The 22,072-nt window shown below is 41.7% G+C and overlaps 2 protein-coding genes across 2 annotated transcripts; both read right to left on the reverse strand.

Moving 5' to 3' along the window:
* Positions 1-1,130: 1,130 nt before the first annotated feature.
* Positions 1,131-7,032, reverse strand: gpr18 (G protein-coupled receptor 18). The gene is made up of 3 exons (XM_086051860.1): positions 6,984-7,032; positions 6,232-6,313; positions 1,131-2,913 (listed from the first exon to the last, which is right to left on the reverse strand). The coding sequence occupies exons 2-3, from the start codon at positions 6,304-6,306 to the stop codon at positions 1,921-1,923; spliced, it is 1,068 nt and encodes a 355-aa protein (XP_085907986.1). The 5' UTR covers positions 6,307-6,313; positions 6,984-7,032; the 3' UTR covers positions 1,131-1,920.
* A 10,024-nt stretch (positions 7,033-17,056) lies between these two features.
* gpr183a (G protein-coupled receptor 183a) lies at positions 17,057-21,544 on the reverse strand. The gene is made up of 2 exons (XM_086051716.1): positions 21,402-21,544; positions 17,057-19,474 (listed from the first exon to the last, which is right to left on the reverse strand). Exon 2 carries the CDS (start codon positions 19,457-19,459, stop codon positions 18,332-18,334), a length of 1,128 nt encoding a protein of 375 aa, XP_085907842.1. The 5' UTR covers positions 19,460-19,474; positions 21,402-21,544; the 3' UTR covers positions 17,057-18,331.
* Positions 21,545-22,072: the final 528 nt, after the last annotated feature.

Consider the following 22,072-nt stretch of genomic DNA (forward strand, 5'->3'; position numbering starts at 1 on the left):
GGGCTACTGTGCTCCTACTAGTAAAAAATGCAGAGCTGGGGACTTGACCCTTTTTTGCCGGTCCGGCCGCAACCCTCCATTCTTGACCTGGGTACCCTTCCGTCCGCAACCCTCTGGCCATATTCATAAACATTGTCGGCCCCGTTCCGCCCTCCTGCCCCCCCCCCAAAAAAGTGTCCGTGATTGACGCCGCCGCGGGAGAGATGCTAACGTCAGTAGCTTTTTAAGGATCATAAGCTGGCTAATTTACGATTTGAATCCGCTGTGGACACGCTTCAAATTGCGCCACTAGTACTTTACTACTTACCCAACTACGTGTGCTTACTTCTATTGCGAGCCCCGGGGTTGGTTTTGTCATATTGTATAATTATTTGGTTCCAACAGACGGCCAGAAGTCGCATTCAACAAGTTACTTATTCATTTTCCACACTTCCCTTCGTTCACGGCCTTCAAAATAAAAGTATACCAGCAAACCACTATACACAGCAGGTTTGCTACGGAGTATTTCCGGAAGTAGAAGACGCCAGAAGAAGTGCATGAACTCAACATAGATGTGCCAGCGTCGTAGTTGAGTGCTTCGCGTAGCTTAATATACTCCCGGACACAAGTTGTTTCGTAACAGTTGAGTTGCAAGTCGGGGGGCGTTTCTTCAAAAAGACAGTGACAACAATGGCTATCGGGCCTGCTACAGCCATAAAGGGACCGAGATGACTAGACTATGCATTGAATTTTATTGCCAAACTAGTTTGCTTTTGCAGCAACAACGAGCTGCGTGCTGCATCCCCTCTCTCCTCTCCGTGTGGAAAACAAACTGCATGTCATCGCAACATGTGACATAATGGACCGATCAAAGCAGCAACAATTCCTGATGGGTGCATGGCATGTGTTGCAGACCTGTTGCCAGCAGCACAATGCATCGGTCTCGTGAATCAATGCGGCAGTTGCCGCTCGCGCCGACGCGGGAGTAGAAAGCAGCCTAAAAAGAAGCCTTTCACTGAGCGACCACGTCAAACGCATGAGGGCCGATTAGTGGGCCGGACTAAAATCCACTTCCGGCCATGCTTAGTCCAGCCATTAAAAAAAAAATAAATAAATAAAAAATAGTTATAAAATAGGAGGGGGCTGGGGGAAGTATATTTGTACAGTGTATGTTTTATTCGAGGAATGTATTTTTCTGAAGTTGATGCCACACCCTGACTTGGGTCACCATCATTGGAGGAAATACAGTACTTAAGTTTCCATCTGAATCTGAATTAATAAAGCCAAAAGGCGCATACCCCAAAAGACAAGTTTAATAGAATCAACTTACTGTATTTTACACCTCTAGAGCCCCTTTATCATTATCATTTTCATGTTTGTGTGATAAATGGAAATCAACAAGATGTTACTGGAGGCTATGTTTTAATGATTGTGAGCCTTATTTTCACCTGCATGCGAACACCTGAGCCACACACTGAAAACGCCAAAAATGTGTTGTTTGTGTGTAAAGGTGTTCCGAAATCTCTTGGGTGGCGCCGTGAGTTAGACACACAGATGTTTTCACCACTGTAGTGGCACACACACCGTGACTGTCAATTACTTGAGGGAAGCTTCTAGTGCACCTTTTTAATGCACCTGATGTATCCATTCATACATCTCTGTACTACCAGTTCTCATTAGAGCCGGAGCCTATCGACCAGAAAAAACATAAATTTAGGGTCTTCAATTAACCTATCATGCATGTTTTTGGAGTGTGGGAGGTAGCGGCAGTACATGGAGAAAACTCATGTAGGCGAGAAAACGCAAGCACCACACAGGGAGGCCTGGAGTCGAGATTCAAACCCGAACCTCAGAACTGTGCGGCTGACGTGCTGACCACTTGCTGCCCTGTCTGATATTTAGTATAGTGTAGTATAGTTATATTTTCACTTCATTGTTGTTTCAAATCATGGTGCTGGTCACATTGCTCATAGGTCGCGTGCTGCCTGTGCGCCTGCTCTTTCTTCGGATGCTTCGTTGGTAGTTACGGTACAGGATCACGCTAATAACCCTATCCTGGAACTCCTTGGATACAATGTAGTAGAGAATGATGTCCAAAACGCTACTCATGTTCATGAGGAATGTAGAGAACATGGCCACTGTCCCGAATGCCTCGTTTTTGTCCAATCCTACTAAATAGAGCAGCAAGCATACGTGAAACGGTACAAAACACACCAGAACCTGCACAATGAGCGTTACGATGATGCGGATGGACTTCCGTTTCACTTTGGGTTTGAGCTTGGAGGCCCGTCCACGGTTCAGGTTGTCCACAATGACCACGGAGCAGCCAATCATGACGCAGACGGGAAGCAGAAAGAAGAACGCCATCCGCGTGAAATTGACAGGATCCTTGTGGCGCAAGGAGACAAAGTCCACCATTTTGAGGCAGGTGGTGAAGTTGGCAACGCCATCAGGATCGTCAACTGAGAAGAGCAAAGATGTGGTTCCGGCCAGGGTCATGAGCCAGGCCCCGAGGCATGCCGCCACCGTCTTGGGGAGGTTCCTCAGCTCCTTGCTGTACTTGGGCTGCACGATGGCCATGTAGCGATCGGCGCTGATCAGAGCAAAGAGCCAGAGGGCGATGCAGGGGTAGAAGACGTTGAGAGTGGAGCTGACGCGGCAGAAAAGGTCGCCGAAGTGCCACAAGTCCCATTGGAGGTAGACAATGCGGAAGGGGAGCATTAGGATGAAGGTAAGGTCCACTAGCGCCATGTTGATCATGTAGATGGTGACGGAGCTCCTCCTCTTGGTGGTCAGGGAAAACACCCACAAAGCCGTCGTGTTGACAATGACTCCGATTATGAAGACGAAGCTGTAAAAGACCAGGCCTAATGTACGGTGCTCAACCGGAAGTGTAGAAGAGTTTGGAAGCAGCGTCATACTGAAGATTGTATTCTACAGGGAAAGGAAAAAAAAATTACCACACATTTTCAATTGGTAATTGACAACTGACAAAAAAAGGACTGATTACTTTGTTTTTAATTTTAGCCGAAAACAAAGGGCACAATTTTCATGTCTAGGGTAAGTCAAACGCAAAGTGCAGACTACTGTAACTGTGTGCTTGGGTGAAGTTTTCTTTCTCTTGGTGTTTTCCTAGACTCATACAGGTGGAAGAGGGTGCCATTGTGAGGTGGAACACAGCCGACTCCCAGCCAATCGAAGATGCTGCCCTCATTCGCAGTGCTTGACATTGTGAAAAGCAGAAACTGTAACTATACAGGTAAACTGCAGGATCTCCTCTTGCGGATTTTGTAGTTGGCCTTGCATATGACGTGGGCAATAGGAGACCGCCTTCCAGCCCTGATCGTGCATCCACGTGTTGGGCCAAATAGCTGAATTTGATTTACGTAACCTAGAAGGGGTGGCACGGTGGATGACTGGTTAGCACGTCCGCCTCACAGTTCAGAGGGTGTGTGTTCGATCCCTGCTCCAGCCTCCTGATATGGATGGATGGATGGATAACCTAGAAGGTTGGTAATGAGTTTGAGTACAGGTCAGCCTTTTAGTCACCACAATCAGTTGGGACCACGACTACATTCCATCAAATAGCAATCAGCAATATTTTGTCAAGGGCAACGGTGTCTGAAGTATTAGTTGTAATTGCCTTCATGCATCACTCCTTTAAGATATGCTTTCATTGCTCTTTGCCTGTTTGTAGTGTGGCAATGTTTTACCACATTAGATACAGTAATCCGCCATATTCCTGAGGGCTCTCATGGGAAGAAGATTATGTGTGCGACTTCCGGTAAGAAAATTACAGAAATAATTTTGCTATTTGTTTCAGCGAGTTTCATTTCACAGAGCGATTTATTTGCATGAGGAGTTTGCATCAGAGGGCGGCACGGTGAACGACTGGTTAGCACGTCCGCCTCACAGTTCAGAGGTCGTGGGTTCAATCACTCCGGTTTCCTCCCACATTCCAAAAAGATGCATGGTAAGTTGATTGGACTCTCTAAATTGCCCCTATAGCTTGCTGTTCTATATGAACTGCACTGACACGCAATTGGGGGGACAAAGTTGAATCCGGGAATTTCTGTCTTCGTAGGTAGTATCCGAAGCGGGTCTGTGTTTAAAGGGGAAATCAAGTCAAAGATTTTCTTTGCAATATGTTCTATGCGGCCCCACTAGTCTAAACATCTGATTGATATTGCATTAGTGGAATATGAATTAAAGAGCAAAATCCATCCATTTTTATCCATCTCTGGGGGTGGCCATTTTGCAACTTGCTGTCGACTGGCTCTGCTTACGAACGTCATATGACCAAATCTAGAAAATAGAAGCGCCGTGATTGATCAATTCCTGAGCCCTTGGGCCCTGTGATGTCATTTTGTGGCAAAATGGTTGATCCCTGAGATGGATAAAAACAGGTGGATTTCACTGCTTAATTCATAATATATTAAATCATATTGACTTGATGTCCCCTTTAAAGGTGAAGTCAACCCAAACATATTTTTTTCAAGAATATGTTCTCTTGCAGTCCCACTAGTTCAGGGGTCACCAAGTCCGGTCCTCAGGGCACCTATCTTGCATGTTTTCCATCTCTCCCTGCTGCAACACACCTGTTTCAAATGATCTGTATCGTTATCAGGCTTCTGAAAAGCTTGCTGATGAGCTGATCATTTCAAATGATCTGTATCGTTATCAGGCTTCCGAAAAGCTTGCTGATGAGCTGATCATTTCAATCAGGTGTGTTGCAGGGGGGAGAGATAGAAAACATGCAGAATAGGTGCCCTTGAGGACCGGACTTGGTGACCCCTGCACTAGTTGATACAAGGCATTCTGATAAATATTGCTTTTGTGGACTAAGAGTTAATCCACCTGTTTTTAGCCATCACCAATCAAAGCTCATTTTTTTTCTGAAGCTGAGCCATGATTGGTCGTCATCTGAGCCCTGAGGGTGTGTGATGTCATTTTCAGTCGACAGAAGTGGCTAAATGGCACCCTCAGATGGCTAAATACGGGTGGCTTTTGCTGATAAAAAGCAGCACTGGGCGAGAATTCGACCTTAATAAAAAAAATTCACAACTCTTGTCATGAAACATTGACTTAGAAGTCGTTGAATGGGACTTTTGTCTTGCCCTGTGCTGGTCTGTATCATTTGTGTCCTGAATTGCTTTACCGCATACTCACTTCCTCCTTTCGCTATAAGGACGGAAGTCGATTCGAACATCTACGCGCTATTAATGGTGTCATGTCAAAAGCCCCAAAACAAACAAAAAAAAAAGTATTGTTTCAACAAAATTAGATTCATTACCTCATCGCTATTTATCTTTCCCACAGCCACAGGAAATAGAAATGTAATTCAGTCCAACTTGCAGGCCAGCGAGAGCTCAGGATTTCACGACACTACCGCTGGCGCGCATGGGAAATGTGGTTGACTTTTGTCAAAACACTACCGCTTTTGTCCACATGGCGCCGCCATAATCAACAAAAACTGACATACGACAGTGTTGCTTCAACTCATATTCCACATAAACAATATTAATCAGAATGCTGTATCAACTAGTGGACCTGCATAGAACATATTCTTGAAAAAAATATATTTAGGTTGCATTCCACTTTAAGGAGCGAGTAGCGGCACAGGGGTGTGAATTTTGACACATTACACTCACTTCTCCAGCTCTCTTGTGTTGAAACCAGTTTTATCTGTGGTATATTATTCCTCACACCAGAATGCATTCATAGTCCCTATAGTCCCTTTTACACTGCCTGTAAAATCTGGCCTTTCCCACCATTTTTTATATTTATAAATAGTGCTGATATGGAATGGGGGGGACAAAGCTGTCTGTGAATTTTCTGCCAACAGAAGTAGTGAAAGAGCCGTAACAGAAGACAAGAAAAGGCAAGACACAGATGTGAACTTTAACATGCGACATGACACTCACTTCTTGTGTCCTATTATGTTGAAAGCAATTGTCCCTGACTGACTTGTTTTACGCATCAAAGCAGACGTTGACGCTGATGTCATGAAATTGCAGTATCTGATTAGGGGACGCTGTGTTGCTGCGTTAACTCCGTTGCTGGAATATCCCGACTTTGCAGGGATCTCTTGTGTTTAAGAGGCTGATGATGTCACTACTACACTGCCTGCAGCAGACATGGCATCTGTGAAGCTGAAATTCGAGGACTAAATGGTCAATTCTTGGTCAACAATGATTACAATATACAAATCAACATTATTGTTCAAATGTATTAACAAAATTAAGGGCTCACCTGAATGAGCTTGGTACCATCTGCAGTTGAATAGATAAAAGACTTCCTAAGGAAAATAATATTCAAGCCCGGCATGCAGGATCTGCTTGAACAAAGTATGACATTTGAATTATTACATTGGATTTGGTATATGTAACATAAGATATCTTATTTTATGTATTGAGTATAGCTACTCCACTCTATAAAGAAAGTCCACATATAGTGTAATAAAGTCGGGGTTTCTGCCCACAAAATACAGGAAGACTTCTTGCTCTTAAATTCCACATGAAACCGAAAGTTACTGAAATTAAATATGGAACAAAAGAATGACAATGTTTTATATTTATGTACTAAATTAACAAAACTCTTTCCTTGTCTGCATATTGTTTGAGTTAAATTGAATAAATACATATAGAAACCAATAATCTTATAGATTCAGATGAAATTAATTACTGTGGTGGAGGAAAATGTGGTAGTGAGATTATCATCTTTCTGTAAACCTGCCTGGCCTTTATAAGAAATCATGTGATCGCATCAGTGTAGGTACTTTTATACGGTAATGTCTGCTGTGGTGTATAGCACTGACCGAACTTTTCCTTATGAGACAATACACCACTGCAAAGCCCAAAAATATTATCATTGTGAGCCATAAAAGTTGAATTTATTCCACAACACGCTTAATGTAAAATAGACTGGTTCTTTAAAAAAAAAAAACTACACCCCTCTCTACTCTTTCTACTTGCAACGAATTATCACAAAATGCTGCAACTTACCACAACAATCACCCAAACGCTCTGTTGCACCAGTGAGCATCCAGCAACCAAAATAAGGAAATATGAGTTTTGTGACTTCTTGTGCATGCACTTTCTTCCTCTGTGGTGTTTGTTGTCTCCGTCCTCAATTACGCCCCCTTTAAAGAAAATGATGCGCCATTAGAAGCAGGGGCGCTGCGTTTGGCAGGCAGAGTGATGGCAGATTTAGGGCAAGTTATTGATTGGAAAAGTGGGGTCTGTCACAGCACATTAGCTCTCGGGGGAGTCATCCGCAGCAGGTTGCTGGCGAGAAGCATCTGCTGCAGCAGAGAAGTAATTAAAAACAGGATGTTCAGGCAGTGGCCGTATAAACAAGAAATAAGACGGCTGTAATAGACACTTCAAGCTGGTGCTGCAAAATGTTGTTGCTTTTTTTTTTTTTTTTTTTTTTTAAACACAGTGGTGACTTAATTAATGCAGAGATAGCGTACCTGAGCTGAAATTTCAAGGTCAGACGATTGAATGCACGTTGATGTGTATATTTAATAGAGATCCTTAACGGTTCTGTTAAGGGTTTTGGTAGAAATTACTTAAAATCGGCGCTCCAGCTTTCCTGTGTGCATATTCTCCTTGTGCCTGTCTCCGGTACTACAGTTTCCTCCCACATTCCCTAAACATGCATGGTAGGTTAATTGAACCTTCTGAATTGTCCATAGATGTGACTGTGAGGGTTGTTGGTCTAATGTCTATGTGTGGCCTGCGATTTGCTGGGGTTCAATTCGGGGTATACCCCGCCTACCACCCAAAGACAACTGGGTGTCACGACCCTCGTGACAATAAAGCGACTCAGATAATGTATGGATGGACATTCTTTTGCACCTTTATCTGTCCGATCGCGAATCTAACAAAAAAATTAAGGCGATTATCGAAGAAGGATTTTCACTATTGGGGGCGATCGTGACATATTGCCCCAGCAGCGTGCGTGAAATGTCCTGACTGTGGTTCTGTGAGCTCATATTACCAAGATTCAAAGCATTATATAAAAATCATGCCATATAATCAGGGGTTCACATAAAACAATTGGCGTGGTTCTCAAATTGCACCAGAGGTTGTTATTTGAAGGTCATTTTTTCCCAACCCAACGACTTCATGGACAAATTTAAAGACTTGCGGCACATCTGTACAATGTTTAAAGTTAATGGTTAAAGATTTGTCATTTTAATATAACTGATTAAACTTGTTTTTTTTTCAGATTTTACTTTTTATTTCCTAATTACAACATCATTCTAACAGGGCTACACAATGGCAGCTTATTTAAACAATACAATTTACGGTTTTATAAAAATACATTACTGTTTAACACAATTGAGTGGCCCGTTCAAAAAATGAATTGCCGACCTCTGACTTGCACTATGGAAACTTGTGATCAGAGACTTCTCTAGGGCAGCGGTCCAGTGGCCAATCTTTTTTTTTTTGCACCACAGATCGCAAGGGCTCTCCTACGATGCGTTTTGGCCAAGGTCTTTAAACAGGAAAATTGGTGGAGTACTTTTTACAGAGTCACTTTTTCCCCCTTTGATTGAGTTGCATTTTGGAGTGCAATTGCCTCTCCCAGCCACGAGACCGAGAGTAAATCTTCCGAATGGATAAAAATGTCTTCACTCAGAGTACAAGAGACCCTGCCCCCTACTCCCATTAGTGTAAAATGTGGGTGAGTTGTGAGTAATTTATGTTTTCATCAAGTAAAATGTTATGACTTGTTACTACGTGATGTATTAGTTGCTATGCAGTTGTTCTTTGCTGCTTTGTCTTGATCTTGTTGATCTTGTGTCGTATAGGCCTGATGTCTTAACAGGTTACACGCTTGAGTTACTCAATGACATGTTGTCAGTACGTCAAACCTTTTTCCAGCAAGGATGCAAACTCTCTTCCTGTTCAGCTCTCTATAGTTCCTTTGTATTTTCGTTGATAAAGACTTTTTACTGTACAACTTCCGTGTCATGTCTCCATATGGGTCCAAATCCCGATCCTCACATGACAGAACGCACTGACCAGTCGTGGACCCAGCCGACACCAACATAATCCCTCAAACCGAAGACGTCCCCACCTGCTCCTAACCATCCCTCCACCTCCAATCCGGGAGTGATTGTCTCACCGGCTACTGCTTTGCCTTTTCATGGGAACCTTTCGTGTTGCTCCTCCACCATGGGTCGATCAGGCCGTTGCAAGTCCCGGTCTCGATCCAACCTCCCTCAGCCTGCCGACCACCCCCACACCCTGTCTTCTCTATTTGTCCTAGTTTTACACGTTCTCCTTCTAGTTTAATACCCGATGTTTTGTTTTTAGAGTCAGATTTTTCTGACTGTGAAGATGGCCACAATTTGGTTAATCTCCTTTCTGATTATCATTCAGATTTTTGACATTGATTTGGGGTTTCCCGTTCCCTTCTCCAGTCATTATTCCAGCCCTTGTCAGTTTTTGTCACATTTTTCTGATGATGATGATCCCTTAGTGTCCACTCAAGAACCCTTCGAAACAGAGCCTTGCTTGGGCACCACGTTGGCCTTTTTCGGCACCTCATTCACTGCATACTTCTTCACCTAGTCCCGTTCATCCCGTTTCTTCCAGTTTACCTTCCTCACTATCTGTACTCCCAGCCCCTCGTGTCTCTTGTGCTTCCCAACCTCTATGGTGACAGGCTGTTGAGGCAGAGCGTCGTGCCAGCAACTCGGAAACTGCAGGCCCTGTGCAGTGCCAGGCCCCTTTCCTTGCGTCTCAGCAAATGCAGCCCCCGTCTCGGCTCCTTGGCACCACCAGGGTCCAACCCTGCTCCGGTGGCGCAATGGTATGCGCTCTCCCTCCGATTCGGCTGCCTTCTGACTCGGCTACAGTGGCGCAAGCTCTGCGGCTGCCCTCGGATTATGTCATGACGGCGGAAGCTCTGCGGCCTCCTTTCGATTCTGTTACGGCGCCGCAAGGCCTGAGGCTGCTCTCACCCCCAGTGTGGCCCTCTGGACGGCCATCAAATAGGCCCCCGTCTGGCCTTTGGGATGGCTACTGGATTGACCCCGCCAAGAACCTCTCATCTGGCCGCCAGGTAGCCCATCTGACTGGCCCCGTCAAGAACCTCCCTTCTGGCCTTCTGGATGGCCACTGGATTGGCCCCACCAAGAACCTCTCATCTGGCCTCCGGGTCACCCACCAGACTGGTCCCGCCAAGACCCTCCGGTTTGGCCTCCTGGACGCCCACCAGACTGGGTCCGCCAGGAACCTCTTGTCTGTCCTTCTCCGATCTGTTGTAGATTTTGTTTTTGAATTTTGTTTTTGAATTTTGTTTCATGTTTTCCTTGAGATTCTTTAATTTGTATCTGTCTAGTTGGGTTATTGTGTCCATCTGTGCTCAGTTACCAGATCCCTTGAGTTACTCAATCAAGGTTATTGTGTCCACCTGTGCTCGGTTGCCAGATCCGTTGACTTGCTCAATCAGCTCCCTCTAACACTTTGTATCTTGTCCAGGTTTTCCTTGTCTCATCGGTTTGTATTTAGCTCCTTGCTTTCCTTCAGTCTTTGTTGGTTCATTGTTTTTGTCACGTGTTTGTTTGTTGTCTTTTTTTCAAGTATTTTCTTTTACAGTATTTTTCTAAACAAAATTTAAGAATACCGTTATAGTACGGAATCAATAAGCAGTATCATTAAGCGTAGTAGTAGTATCATTCAAATCTTAACGTTACCCATCCCTAGTTGTTAGTGTGTTCTTGTGGAAAATTAGCACAAGGACCACTTTTATTCTCTATTCCTAATCTTTTTCATACCACATCATATTTCATAGAGCAGTGGTTCTTAACCAGTGTGCCACGACTCATTAGTGTGCTGTGAAAGATCCTCAGGTGTGCCATGGGAAATTATCCAATTTCTTCATCGGTCCGAAAATGTTTCACTGAGCTCCACTCAGGATTGTGCCACAAAATAACTTAACAATAGCCCTTTCATTTGACCATTTATGACTCACATGACTCATAAAGAGCAGATTAACACTTTAGCTGTTCACAATGAGTATTCTTGCAAGACTCTAGAATATTATTTTCAGACTGTAAATTTGAATTTCACGCACTCTTGTCACATCATGCGCATTCTCGTCGTTGTCGGACAGAATTGCGACCAGAAATTTGAGCGGTGGATTGTACTGATCTTGGGCTTGACAGGCGACGCACAAATGTCTTTCTTTCTATTCAAAGGTAAAAAGTGATGATATTGTCATTTTGAATGTGCATCGTGCACGTCAAGAAAGAAGTGTACATTCTCATTTTTCGGACGCAGGTGGCAGTAGCAATTAGAAACTCAAAATCCTGCGGAGTGCAGCCTTAATCCAGCACTTCGTTTGATTAACTTTCACATCACTTTAACAAACACTGTATAGTACTAGGCGGCACGGTGGTCGACTGGTTAGCACGTCCGCCTCACAGTTCAGAGGTCGTGGGTTCTATCCCGGCCCCGGCCTCCCTGTGTGGGGTTTGCATGTTCTCCCCGTGCCTGCGTGGGTTTTCTCCGGGTACTCCGGTTTCCTCCCACATTCCAAAAACATGCATGGTAAGTTGATTGGACTGTCTAAATTGCCCCTAGGTGTGATTGTGAGTGCGGATGTTTGTCTCTGTGTGCCCTGCGATTGGCTGGCAACCAATTCAGGGTGTCCCCCGCCTACTGCCCGAAGACAGCTGGGATAGGCTCTAGCACGACCCGCAACCCTTGTGAGGATAAGCGGTATCGATAATGGATGGATGGATAAAGTGTGGCTTGTTCCTTTTAAACTCTTCATTACAAATAAAGTTAGAGAATTACATTTAAAAATTCTCCATAATATATATCCAACTAATACATTTTATGGATATTGGTAAGTGTTCTCTTTGTAAAGCTGTACCTGAAAGTGTGACAAATTTTTTTGACTGCCCCATTAGTGCTACATTTTGGAAAGATTTGGAGAACTATATATTGTGTAAAGCAAATTACAGGATTATGTTGAATGGTAAACAAATTATTACTGTTTGAATATAAAGAAAAAAAACTTTACTGCTAATATATATGTTTTGTTAGAAAAATGTCACATCCACAAATATACATTTCTAAATTCCACCCCGTTATTTCAAGAATTTTTGATTGGGGTAGATAACTATTTTAAGTCTCTTGTTCTAATAACAAATAAAAAAAAATATAAATCAATATTTGTTATACATTCAGAAATATTTAAAGAGTAGCTCACGGATATCCCTTTTTTCAAAGGTAATTTATTTTTATTTTATTTGTTTTCTTTATTGAATTGCAATTTTTATTTCAACAGAATTTATTTTTGATATATTGTTGTATATGTATGTAAACGATGTTATTTGGATTGTCTGATATGTTGTATATATTTTGTCAATTAATTTCATCAAAAAATGGATGCCCGTTGAGATGGATAGAAACAGGTATGGGTTTTTTTCTTGCTTAATGACTATGTTTATACTAGTCTGGGTGCATAAAACATGTTGTAAAGAACGTTTTGACTTGGCTTCCTCTTTTCGATGCTCACTGATCTGAAATCTCAAAGGATATACTGAGGACTGAATGTTTGTGCTTTTTACCAAACATGTTGGTTAAATTCGGAAAGGTACAACCTCAGGGGCGACACAGATGTTCGGCACTCAGCTTCTTTTGATGCTCCAGCTTCATTTAAAAGTCTGCATGTTTTCAGCATCCTTGTTATTTATACGGCAGCGCCTCATTCTCATTCCTAATTATCTATCGACTTGTCCCCTCAATGAGTCTTAAAAAGGTCCCAAGCAGATGGTACTTTGTGTTCGCTGCAATATGTTGTTATGACAACAGTCCGTCTGCACCGCTGCTTTTTTAAAATCCCTTTAATTGATAGTTGTCATGCGGTAGTTTTAATAAGTCCTCCACTCCATAAATAAAATCTGTATAGTTTCTGTAGAGGTTTCTCATTCTATTACTATTTCTTCATCTTCCACTATATCAACGTGTACAAAAGATGTTATTTTCCTTATAGGAGCCACAATATGACTTGCGCACTGTGAAATGTCCTCCATAGACTGGTATATACCACCCACTAGAGGCTCAAAGTAATTACTGCAACGCAACCAGCAAAAATATGATGAATTACACATTACTGTCAACGGCAAGGCATTAAATATCAACACTACAGTATAGTTGTATAAAATATATATTAGTAAATATAATATTTTGTGATCCTTTGCATCCCATATTGCTAAGATGAACTTTGTTTCATTGCAAAACTTTAAAAAACAAACAATCTAACAAATCAAACAGCAATGCAAAAAGCATATAGAATACTCATATCTTGTTTTTATTCAAATATAATTATATTAACATTTAAACTAAAATAGTTGATAGTAACTATATTAATTAATCCATTATAAGACTTATAATTAAAGCAGTACTATTGGTAACTTTCAGTTTTGGCGTAGCCATATGGACAAAAGTGATAATCTTTTGCCTGAAGTTGAGCACATTTCGCAATAGCGCCAGTCCGTATAGCGCAGGGGTCACCAAGTCCGGTCCTCAACGGCACCTATCCTGCATGTTTTTCATTTGTCCCCGCTGCAACACACCTGATTAAAATGATCAGCTCATCAGCAAGCTTTTCAGAAGCCTGATAACGATACACATCATTTGAAACAGGTGTGTTGCAGCGGGGAGAGATGGAAAACATGCAGGATAGGTGCCCTTGAGGACCGGACTTGGAGACCCCTGGTATAGCGAGTACTCGGAGTATCCCTGGCTTTTTTAAAAACTGACGGAAGTGGTTGAAACCATCATTTGACGTCCATTCTGGGTGAATAGAGGGTTATAGTGCCACAAAAGCTTGTAAAGTGTGCCCAGGTGCCCTGAAAATGGGGGAGATCTTAATTTTGTCTCCCACGCCTTCACAAAACGCCTTCTTTCAGGTTTAAAGCCTTGAGCGATGCAGTAAATAAAACAATGATCCAACTAACGGCGTCTAAGGTGCATATTAAAATGAAACGGAGACTTACCTCATGACGTGAAAGGGGCCTTTTTGCAACGAAGCATCTCATTGATCCATATTAAACAAGCCAACATAATCCAGCGAACCTTACTATTTTCACTCGTTATTGCTTAAAAAAAAGGCAGCGATCAGCAAACGGCCGTGTCCCACACACGTCTGGCCCTGAAATTGTGCTTTATTAGAGTATTTGCTATTTTCACCGCTTTAAATTGGCTAGAATTGCATAAAAATTACAGACGAAGTAGGGACGGACCATTAGCATCAATTTCCATACATCCATCCATTATCTATACCGCTTATCCTCACAAGGGTCGCGGGGCGTGCTGGAGCCTATCCCAGCTGTCTTTGGGCATTAGGCGGGGAACACCCTGAATTGGTTGCCAGCCAATCGCGGGGCACACAAAGACAAACATCCGCACTCACAATCACACCTAGGGGCAATTTAGACAGTCCGATCAACTTACCATGCATGTTTTTTGGACTGTGGGAGGAAACCGGAGCACCCGGAGAAAACCCACGCAGGCACGGGGAGAACATGCAAACTCCACACAGGGAGGCCGGAGCCGTGATCGAACCCACGACCTCTGAACTGTGAGGCGGATGTGCTAACCAGTCGACCACCGTAGCATCAATTTGTGATTTTAAAAAAAAATTGACCGTATTTGGACGTCCGAGATTTTCGGCCGACAGCGACTATATAATTTTAATTTAATATTTAATAAAAGACTTTGTTCAGATATTGTGCAGTTTTGGTGTCGCTGGCAGCACGCGTGTCAGAACGCAGCTACGCATGCCAGCTGTTTCCTGTGCTATCAAACGTCTCTGAGGAAGGCAAATGCTGAGCACCGAAATTGTACAAGGTCTGACGAAAGAAGTTAAACACTTTGATTTAATAAGAAGACATGATCCACGTTTTTGAGACAAATAACATACTGTAACGAATTGGCTTATCTGTGTTGTGGTGACATTTGTGTTTAGCATTTGTGCTAAATTGTGTTGTTTCCGAGGTTCCTGAATGAAACTCGTGACTCGCTGGGTTGGAGTCGTGTGCGTGTGTGAGGAGTGAGCAGACGGCGAAGGACCATAGATCCGTGTGTACTTATGACGGAACTGTTGTTGCATTGCAGTTGGCATCGACTACAGCCCACATTAGCTGTGTTGGAATAATAAAAAGGGAGATGACTAAGATACGTTTGACGTCGTGTCATTGGGAGACGTTACAATGCACTTCGATCGGAGATTTACAATTTATTTTCCCAAGCCACGTAGAGCCGCAACATAAGGATGAAAGAGCCACATGTGGCTATGGAGCCGCGGGTTGCCCAACCCTGGTCTAGGCCCTTGGGTTCAAAAGTTGTGGTCAAAAGACATCCTCCAGTTAGAAAGTGGCTTAGTGCTAGCAGGCCATGACAAAGGTATTCAACTAGTTGAAAGTCGATGTTTCACCAGAAAATGTATAAAAATATTTTATAAAGGTTGAAAACTTACCAAGTGTTCCTTTAAATTAATATGTAAACATAATTACATTAATTGTAATTATATACATTAAGGCATTTTATTTGGTCATTGTTAAATCTACAATCTTTAATAATCATCATCATAATTCAATGCCTAAACATAATAAAAGCATCATTTATCTCTTTCTAAATGCTATATTAATTGATTGAAAGTATTCATTATTTTCTCACATGCATTTGATTTGACTATTGTGACATTTTGATACATCCATCCATCCATCCATTATCTATACCGCTTATCCTCACAAGGGTCGCGGGGCGTGGTGGAGCCTATCCCAGCTGTCTTTGGGCAGTAGGCGGGGGACACCCTGAATTGGTTGCCAGCCAATTGCAGGGCACACAAAGACAAACATCCGCACTACATTTTGATACATTTAAAATTAAAATTAGCTGGGATAGGCTCAAACACACCAGTGACTAGTGATGATAAACGGTATAGAAGAAGGCTTACATATGGAAAAAAAAAAGTTATTAAATTCATAAAAATGCTCAGAAAAAAATGCATGCAAACATTTGGACCTTCACTTGCATCTTTAAGCAAGATTAAGCTTAAACGCTGTTTATTGAAACTAATGATCAAAGTCAGACAGCCTTGGCCTCAACGGGGTTGGAGAGCAGCAGAGTTGGTGCTGAAAGAGTAGATCCTGTGCAGACCAACAGGAAAAACACCGAGACATCCCTCAGCACTCATCATAGTTTATGCGACCTTGACCAAGCCACAACTTTAAAATGTTCTCTGGAGGACCCAGCTGTGGGTTCCCAACTCTTGTTTGTGTGTTTGTTGCTCATGAACAACTTAAATTGTCCGATTTATATAAGTCAAGCAGCCACAAATATTCAGATTGAATGTGTGTGCTTCATATCTTCTGTTATACATGAGTACAATGATAATATTCAGTCACATTGGAATGATGCAACACATTGGTCAATACATCTTCATGTGACCCACTTGCCTTTTTTGTCATCGTCATACATTGTGGGGACACTTTCAGGTCACTTTCAAAACAGAACAACATCTGACAACAATGTGTAATTCTTTGGGGATTACAGATTACAATTCTGATTTGTGCTAATGAATACAAAAGTGATGTATCGACCAATACTATGGCAGATCTCATATTGTTAACTCAATAGGGTTATTACTTGACCAAAGTGAAATAAGGAAAGCTTTTGATTGTAAAAATTCCAACCAGAAAAGTATTTAAAGAAAATGTTACCACCGATGTTGGACAGTAGACACCAATCTTTTGTTGAATGTTGTTGAAAATGTTTTTATTTCATATGTAGAGCAGAACTTTCACTTTGAAAACATTTTCAGAAGAGTGGTTTAAAATGATGTCCATTTGTGTCAAAAACTATTTATTGCTGTCAGTCTGGAAATATTGACTTTTTTATTTTTATTTATTTTGTATTTTATTCATTTTTTTAGAATAGTGGGACGATGCTTTGTAAAGCCCAGAGAATGAAATGTCACTTTCAGCTTCAGTGATCTTGGTCATTTATTATTGTAAATTGCTCAAAAAACATTTTCACTGACACAGGATTGTCATCCCTTTATTTCACATCAGAGTTGGTGAACAGACTTATTTTCAGTTCACAACAATAAGTATATACAGTATAAACAGAATATTTAGGCTCATGTGTGACAGGAACAACGAAACACAATTAAATATGTTTGAAAATAACGAATGTAAGCATCAGTGATGAGCAGAAAATCTCAAATGTGGCTGATGTGATTAAATTGATTAATTGTGTCTCAAGGCAATTGTTTTTGTTTTATTTATTAAGTATTTTACATTCAAATGTTATTTTCCACTATCAGTCCACATGAGGAGAATGACTCTTTAAATTGAATCTCACAAGTTATTGTCATTTAATGCACTTGAGGCATTGCGTGTTTTATTTTAAATACAAAAAATATATAATCAGTAACTGTATGTACTTTATGAGAAGACACTGAAAACTCGATGTGAATTTTCATACATGCAAAATCTCACAAAATGTACTTCAAATGACCGAGGTGACAGTGATCATGCATATGAATCAAAAGATTTGTTTTGTTGACCCCCTTAGCAGCTACATTTTTCCTGAATTCTTTACCTACTGGGTTATTATCTTGGGTTCATTTTCCATCTGCAGTCTTATAGAAAGTGAAATATGCCCACAATTCTGCCCTGGTCATCCTTGTAGGTGAAAACATATCACCGTCACCTGGGCTGCTTTCCTCCGTGTTTTCTACACCGTATGTTACATAAACCACTGATGTCATCTTCGCCATCAAGTCATGCCTTCTTCTCCTATGGTTTGCAGTTTTTTTCCTCCATTTTTTTGCTGCAATGGAGTGCACCGTGTTGTAGAAGCTGAAAGTCAGCTACTACTCTCAGTAATGGCAAATAAGTTAGTAATGCTAATTACAGTTTGAAATGGTGATGTTAATTTTAATATTGATAAAACCGTTTCATCATTGGTGTGCCCGTTTTTTTTATTTTTTATTTTTTGTACATCTGAACAAAGCCTCGCCATTTGTTAGAAGTGACTTCTGGAAGTTGCAGCTAAATAGAAAAAATAGGAAATAGTTTCAGGCAAAGATTTAAGGCTAAAATCCACGTTCATAGCCTGAAGTCGGCCAATGTTCATACAATCTTTACTAGTTGGTGTCATTGCCCACCGTTTCACTGAGACGTTCTTGAGAGGTAAACCATCAAAGTTCTAAGCTGTTTTTTTTTTAGAAACCATCTGGCCCAACAGCTGTTGCAATCGGTCTACTGTCGCCTGAAAAGTCTTTGCTTCGGTTCCTCCACTATTCTCATTGTTTACACATACAGCTGCGATCTCCTCTCCATCAGCTTCTCGTTGACCAAGCCCGAAGCCGAACCATTAAGCTGGATGTTGTTGCCATCAATAATGTCCTTGGAGGAGTTTTCGGGCAAAGTTCTGCCAATGCTGGAGAGGGACATGCTGGCCTCCAGCTTAAGCAGCTTCAGGAGCTTCCTCTTGTAACCCTTGCAGGCGAAGAAGTAGACAAAGGGGTCCAAGCAGGAATTGAGGTTCATCAGACACACCGTGATGTGCAACGACACCTGGAAGGCAGTGAGGTTGGCGCAGTCCGGGCTAGACACCAGCTTGCGGACCATGTACTGCAGGATGTTGATGTGATAGGGACTGTAGCAAACCACGAAGACCAGGGACACGCAGCAGATGACTCCGATGGCCTTGCGGCTGCGCCCCGACTTTTCCGTCAGGTGGTTGGTCTTCGCTGTGGAGTGGAGTTTGGTGCAAAGGATGGAGTAGCACACCAGGATGGTGATTACAGGGATGACAAAACCGAGGAAGACACCGCCAATGAGGATGGTGGCGATGTGGTCTACCTTCTCAAAATTTGGGTATTCCATGCAGGTGATGAAACCGTCCGGTTCGGCGTTGGTCATTGGCATGCCAAGGAGTGGGAGTGTCTGCGCCAGGACCAGCAACCAGACGCCGACACAGATGTAGCGCACGTTGCGAACATTACGTAGCCGGGAAAAGCGCAGGGGCTGGACGACGGCGACGAAGCGGTCGATGCTCAGGCAGGTCATGAAGTTGACACCGGCGTAAGTGTTGATATAGAAGATGAAGCCTGAGATTTTGCACAGAACCTCGCCCAAGGGCCAGTGGAAGCCCAGCGCATAGTATGTGATCCTCACAGGAAGTGACAGCGTGAACAGAATGTCCGAAATCACCAAGTTGAGCGAGTACAAGGTGGTGGAGTTCATCTTTTTCAAGTTGGGGCGGATGACGTGCAGCGCCAGGGCGTTGCCCAGCAGTCCCACCAGGAAGACCGCGCAGTAGACGAGTGGCATGAAGACTCGGGCGTAGCTCCGGTGGTCATAGAGGGTGTCGCAGATGGATCCGTTGTCATCGGACAGATGGTCACCGATCACGGGAGAAGGGGTGGATCTCATCTTGGTGTTCTGATTCTTTGAAAGTGAAACAGAAAAAACTGTTGGTTAAAGGTTAAAAGAAAATCATGTTTTGTTTTTCCCTTTGCTTTGTAAAACCACAAGGTCACACATGATCTGAAGAACCTTTCAAACGGGAAGTACGACTGATTATTGCTCCTTTCTGTAAGTAAAACCACTTCCTCAAATGCTTATTTTTGTGACGTAACAGGTACTGTTGGACTGCAACGATTCAACAAAAGTAAAGACTGCTAGAAACACATCTATCCATCCCTTTAGAGACAAACAACCAGTCACGCGCCCATTCGCACCTAATGGACCATTTCAAATCAGTGAAGTTACCATCAGAGGTGGGTAATCCGGGTCCAGAAAGGTCCAGAAAGTAAAAACCCAGCCACAGTTTGGCTTTATCCACAGGTGCTTCTACTCAACGAGCTCAGTTCATAGATACATATATACACACACACACACCCACACACACACATACGTATATACAGTGTACTTATACTGTAACATCCTTCCATGTGGTAACGTGAACCACAGCCACTTCAGCTGTGGCACCGAGAGAACAGTACAACACATAAAGACAATGTTCAAAATAAAACAACAGCTGCTGTCAGCCATAGCTCACTAACCAGACAGTCACACACAGATCGACGGATGTCACGTGCCACCCCACCAGGACCTGCTTTTTAAAGACACATATCGTCAGGCTCTTAAAACAATGGCCTAAGTCATATTTTGCCTTCCACATCTCCTCAGGATGCTGGCCACCTCTGCTAAAATCGGCTGGATCCTTAGTTGAACAGATCATTTTATTCTAAATGAAATTATTAATACATATTAGATAATCAGAATAAGGTTCAGTTTTTCATGTTTTCTGAAAAAAACTGAAAACAATACATTTGATTTTAAGAGGGTGACGATATGTAACACGCACAAATGCTTGCATTTTTTTGTGTTCAAAAATGTTTACAATGTGTGAAAAATGTAATTAAAGTGTGTGGGAAGGGTAAAACTTGAACAAATATAATTATGTAGTCTATTGAAGATGTTCACCTATAACAAATATATACAATTTGTTATAGGTTTATATACAAATATAATCATGTAGTCTATTGAAGATGTTCACCTATAACGGGTAGGTCTGGAACCTATTGTTAGAATAATTGTTCATAAGTTATCCCATTTAACGGGGATCCACCATATCTCCAAATTTAATGAGGTTTTAATTTTTCAGAAAAAAATATTATGTATCCTTGATTTCTCATTTTATGTAATTATTCTATAAAATAATAGTTTGTTTTAGTGGATTGATATTTCATTTATTGTGTCACTTTCTTTTTTACTTCGATTTATTTGAACCTAAAAAAAAAAATAAAAAAAAAAAGAAATGCTTTAAGGTGACAAACGTGCATATAGTTTTAGCCATTTATTCCAATTACGTTTCTACATTTTGCTCACAGGAAATGTAATCCACATTGTTGGCTGTCAAACTGGCTCACCGGAAGCCTGCAAACAATATCGGGCGACCTTCAATGCGGCGGCAGAACATTGGTGCAGTGTGGCAGCAAAGAAAAAACTTGCCTTGCACATGAGGAAGTGGGCTTGCCCTCTTACTGTTTATTTGCATTGGCTGGCAAACTCAAGTAGTGTATTATAGAATTTAAAATTAACATCTTAACTGTCTAGTTATGAATGATGCCTTTGATATCTTGTGACAATTTACATTTATTTCTCAAACATATTAATTAATTAATTTAATTTCAATTTTTGGACATACTGGTGCAAAACTGTCATAATAATCGCATTATTTAAAAAACATTATTAAACAAGTTTTGTACTTATGTTATTCTAGTACTTTTTATAACAATACTGACAAATATATTTAAAATGATATTGTGGGAGCTTTGATTCAATATCCAAGCAAGAGAAGTGACCTTACCTCAAGATTGTGCGGCGTCTTCTTAGGCTCCAACGCACATGGCACCAAGTGTCAGAGCCAACCAGTCCACTTCCCTTTTACATGGCCCTCGTGCGGGCCACATGCACTAAACAAGACGTGCTGATTTGCTGCCAGTGACCATGGTGACAAAATATCCTGTTGTTGTACACACCCACACATACCCATACACCACCACCCTATCCACTACTTCACTAACACTCTCCAGCTCCATCCTTATATCAACTTGCCTTATTAATCATTAAAGGTAGTGAATAATTACTAGTTAGTTAGTTGGTTGGAAAGTGGTTACAGCTGCATAAGAAGCTGTGCCACACTTCCCAAGTCACTATTCAACAATAATTCCCTTTAATATTCACTTTCATATCCTCTTTAATGATGTTCAAATACTGCAAAGGGATGATTGAATATTATGATTTATAGCCATTTTTCACATTTGTCAAAAACAGCTGCACTTGCATATCATTATCACAAATGAAATTAAAAAAAAAACTAAATATTGATTGGAATAAAGACTATAGATAAACGCAGAGGCTATAACAGTAATATCAGACTGTTGTCAAAAGAATTTAGTATTTAGGATTTAGTAATTTGTATTTAAAAAATTGTTGTCAAAGGAAAAAAAATCAATGAATCCATTTTCTATACCCTGC

This window comes from Filicampus tigris, chromosome 14 (assembly GCF_054856515.1).
Source record: "Filicampus tigris isolate MCC_2025a chromosome 14, RoL_Ftig_1.0, whole genome shotgun sequence".
In the NCBI taxonomy this organism is placed as follows: domain Eukaryota; kingdom Metazoa; phylum Chordata; class Actinopteri; order Syngnathiformes; family Syngnathidae; genus Filicampus; species Filicampus tigris.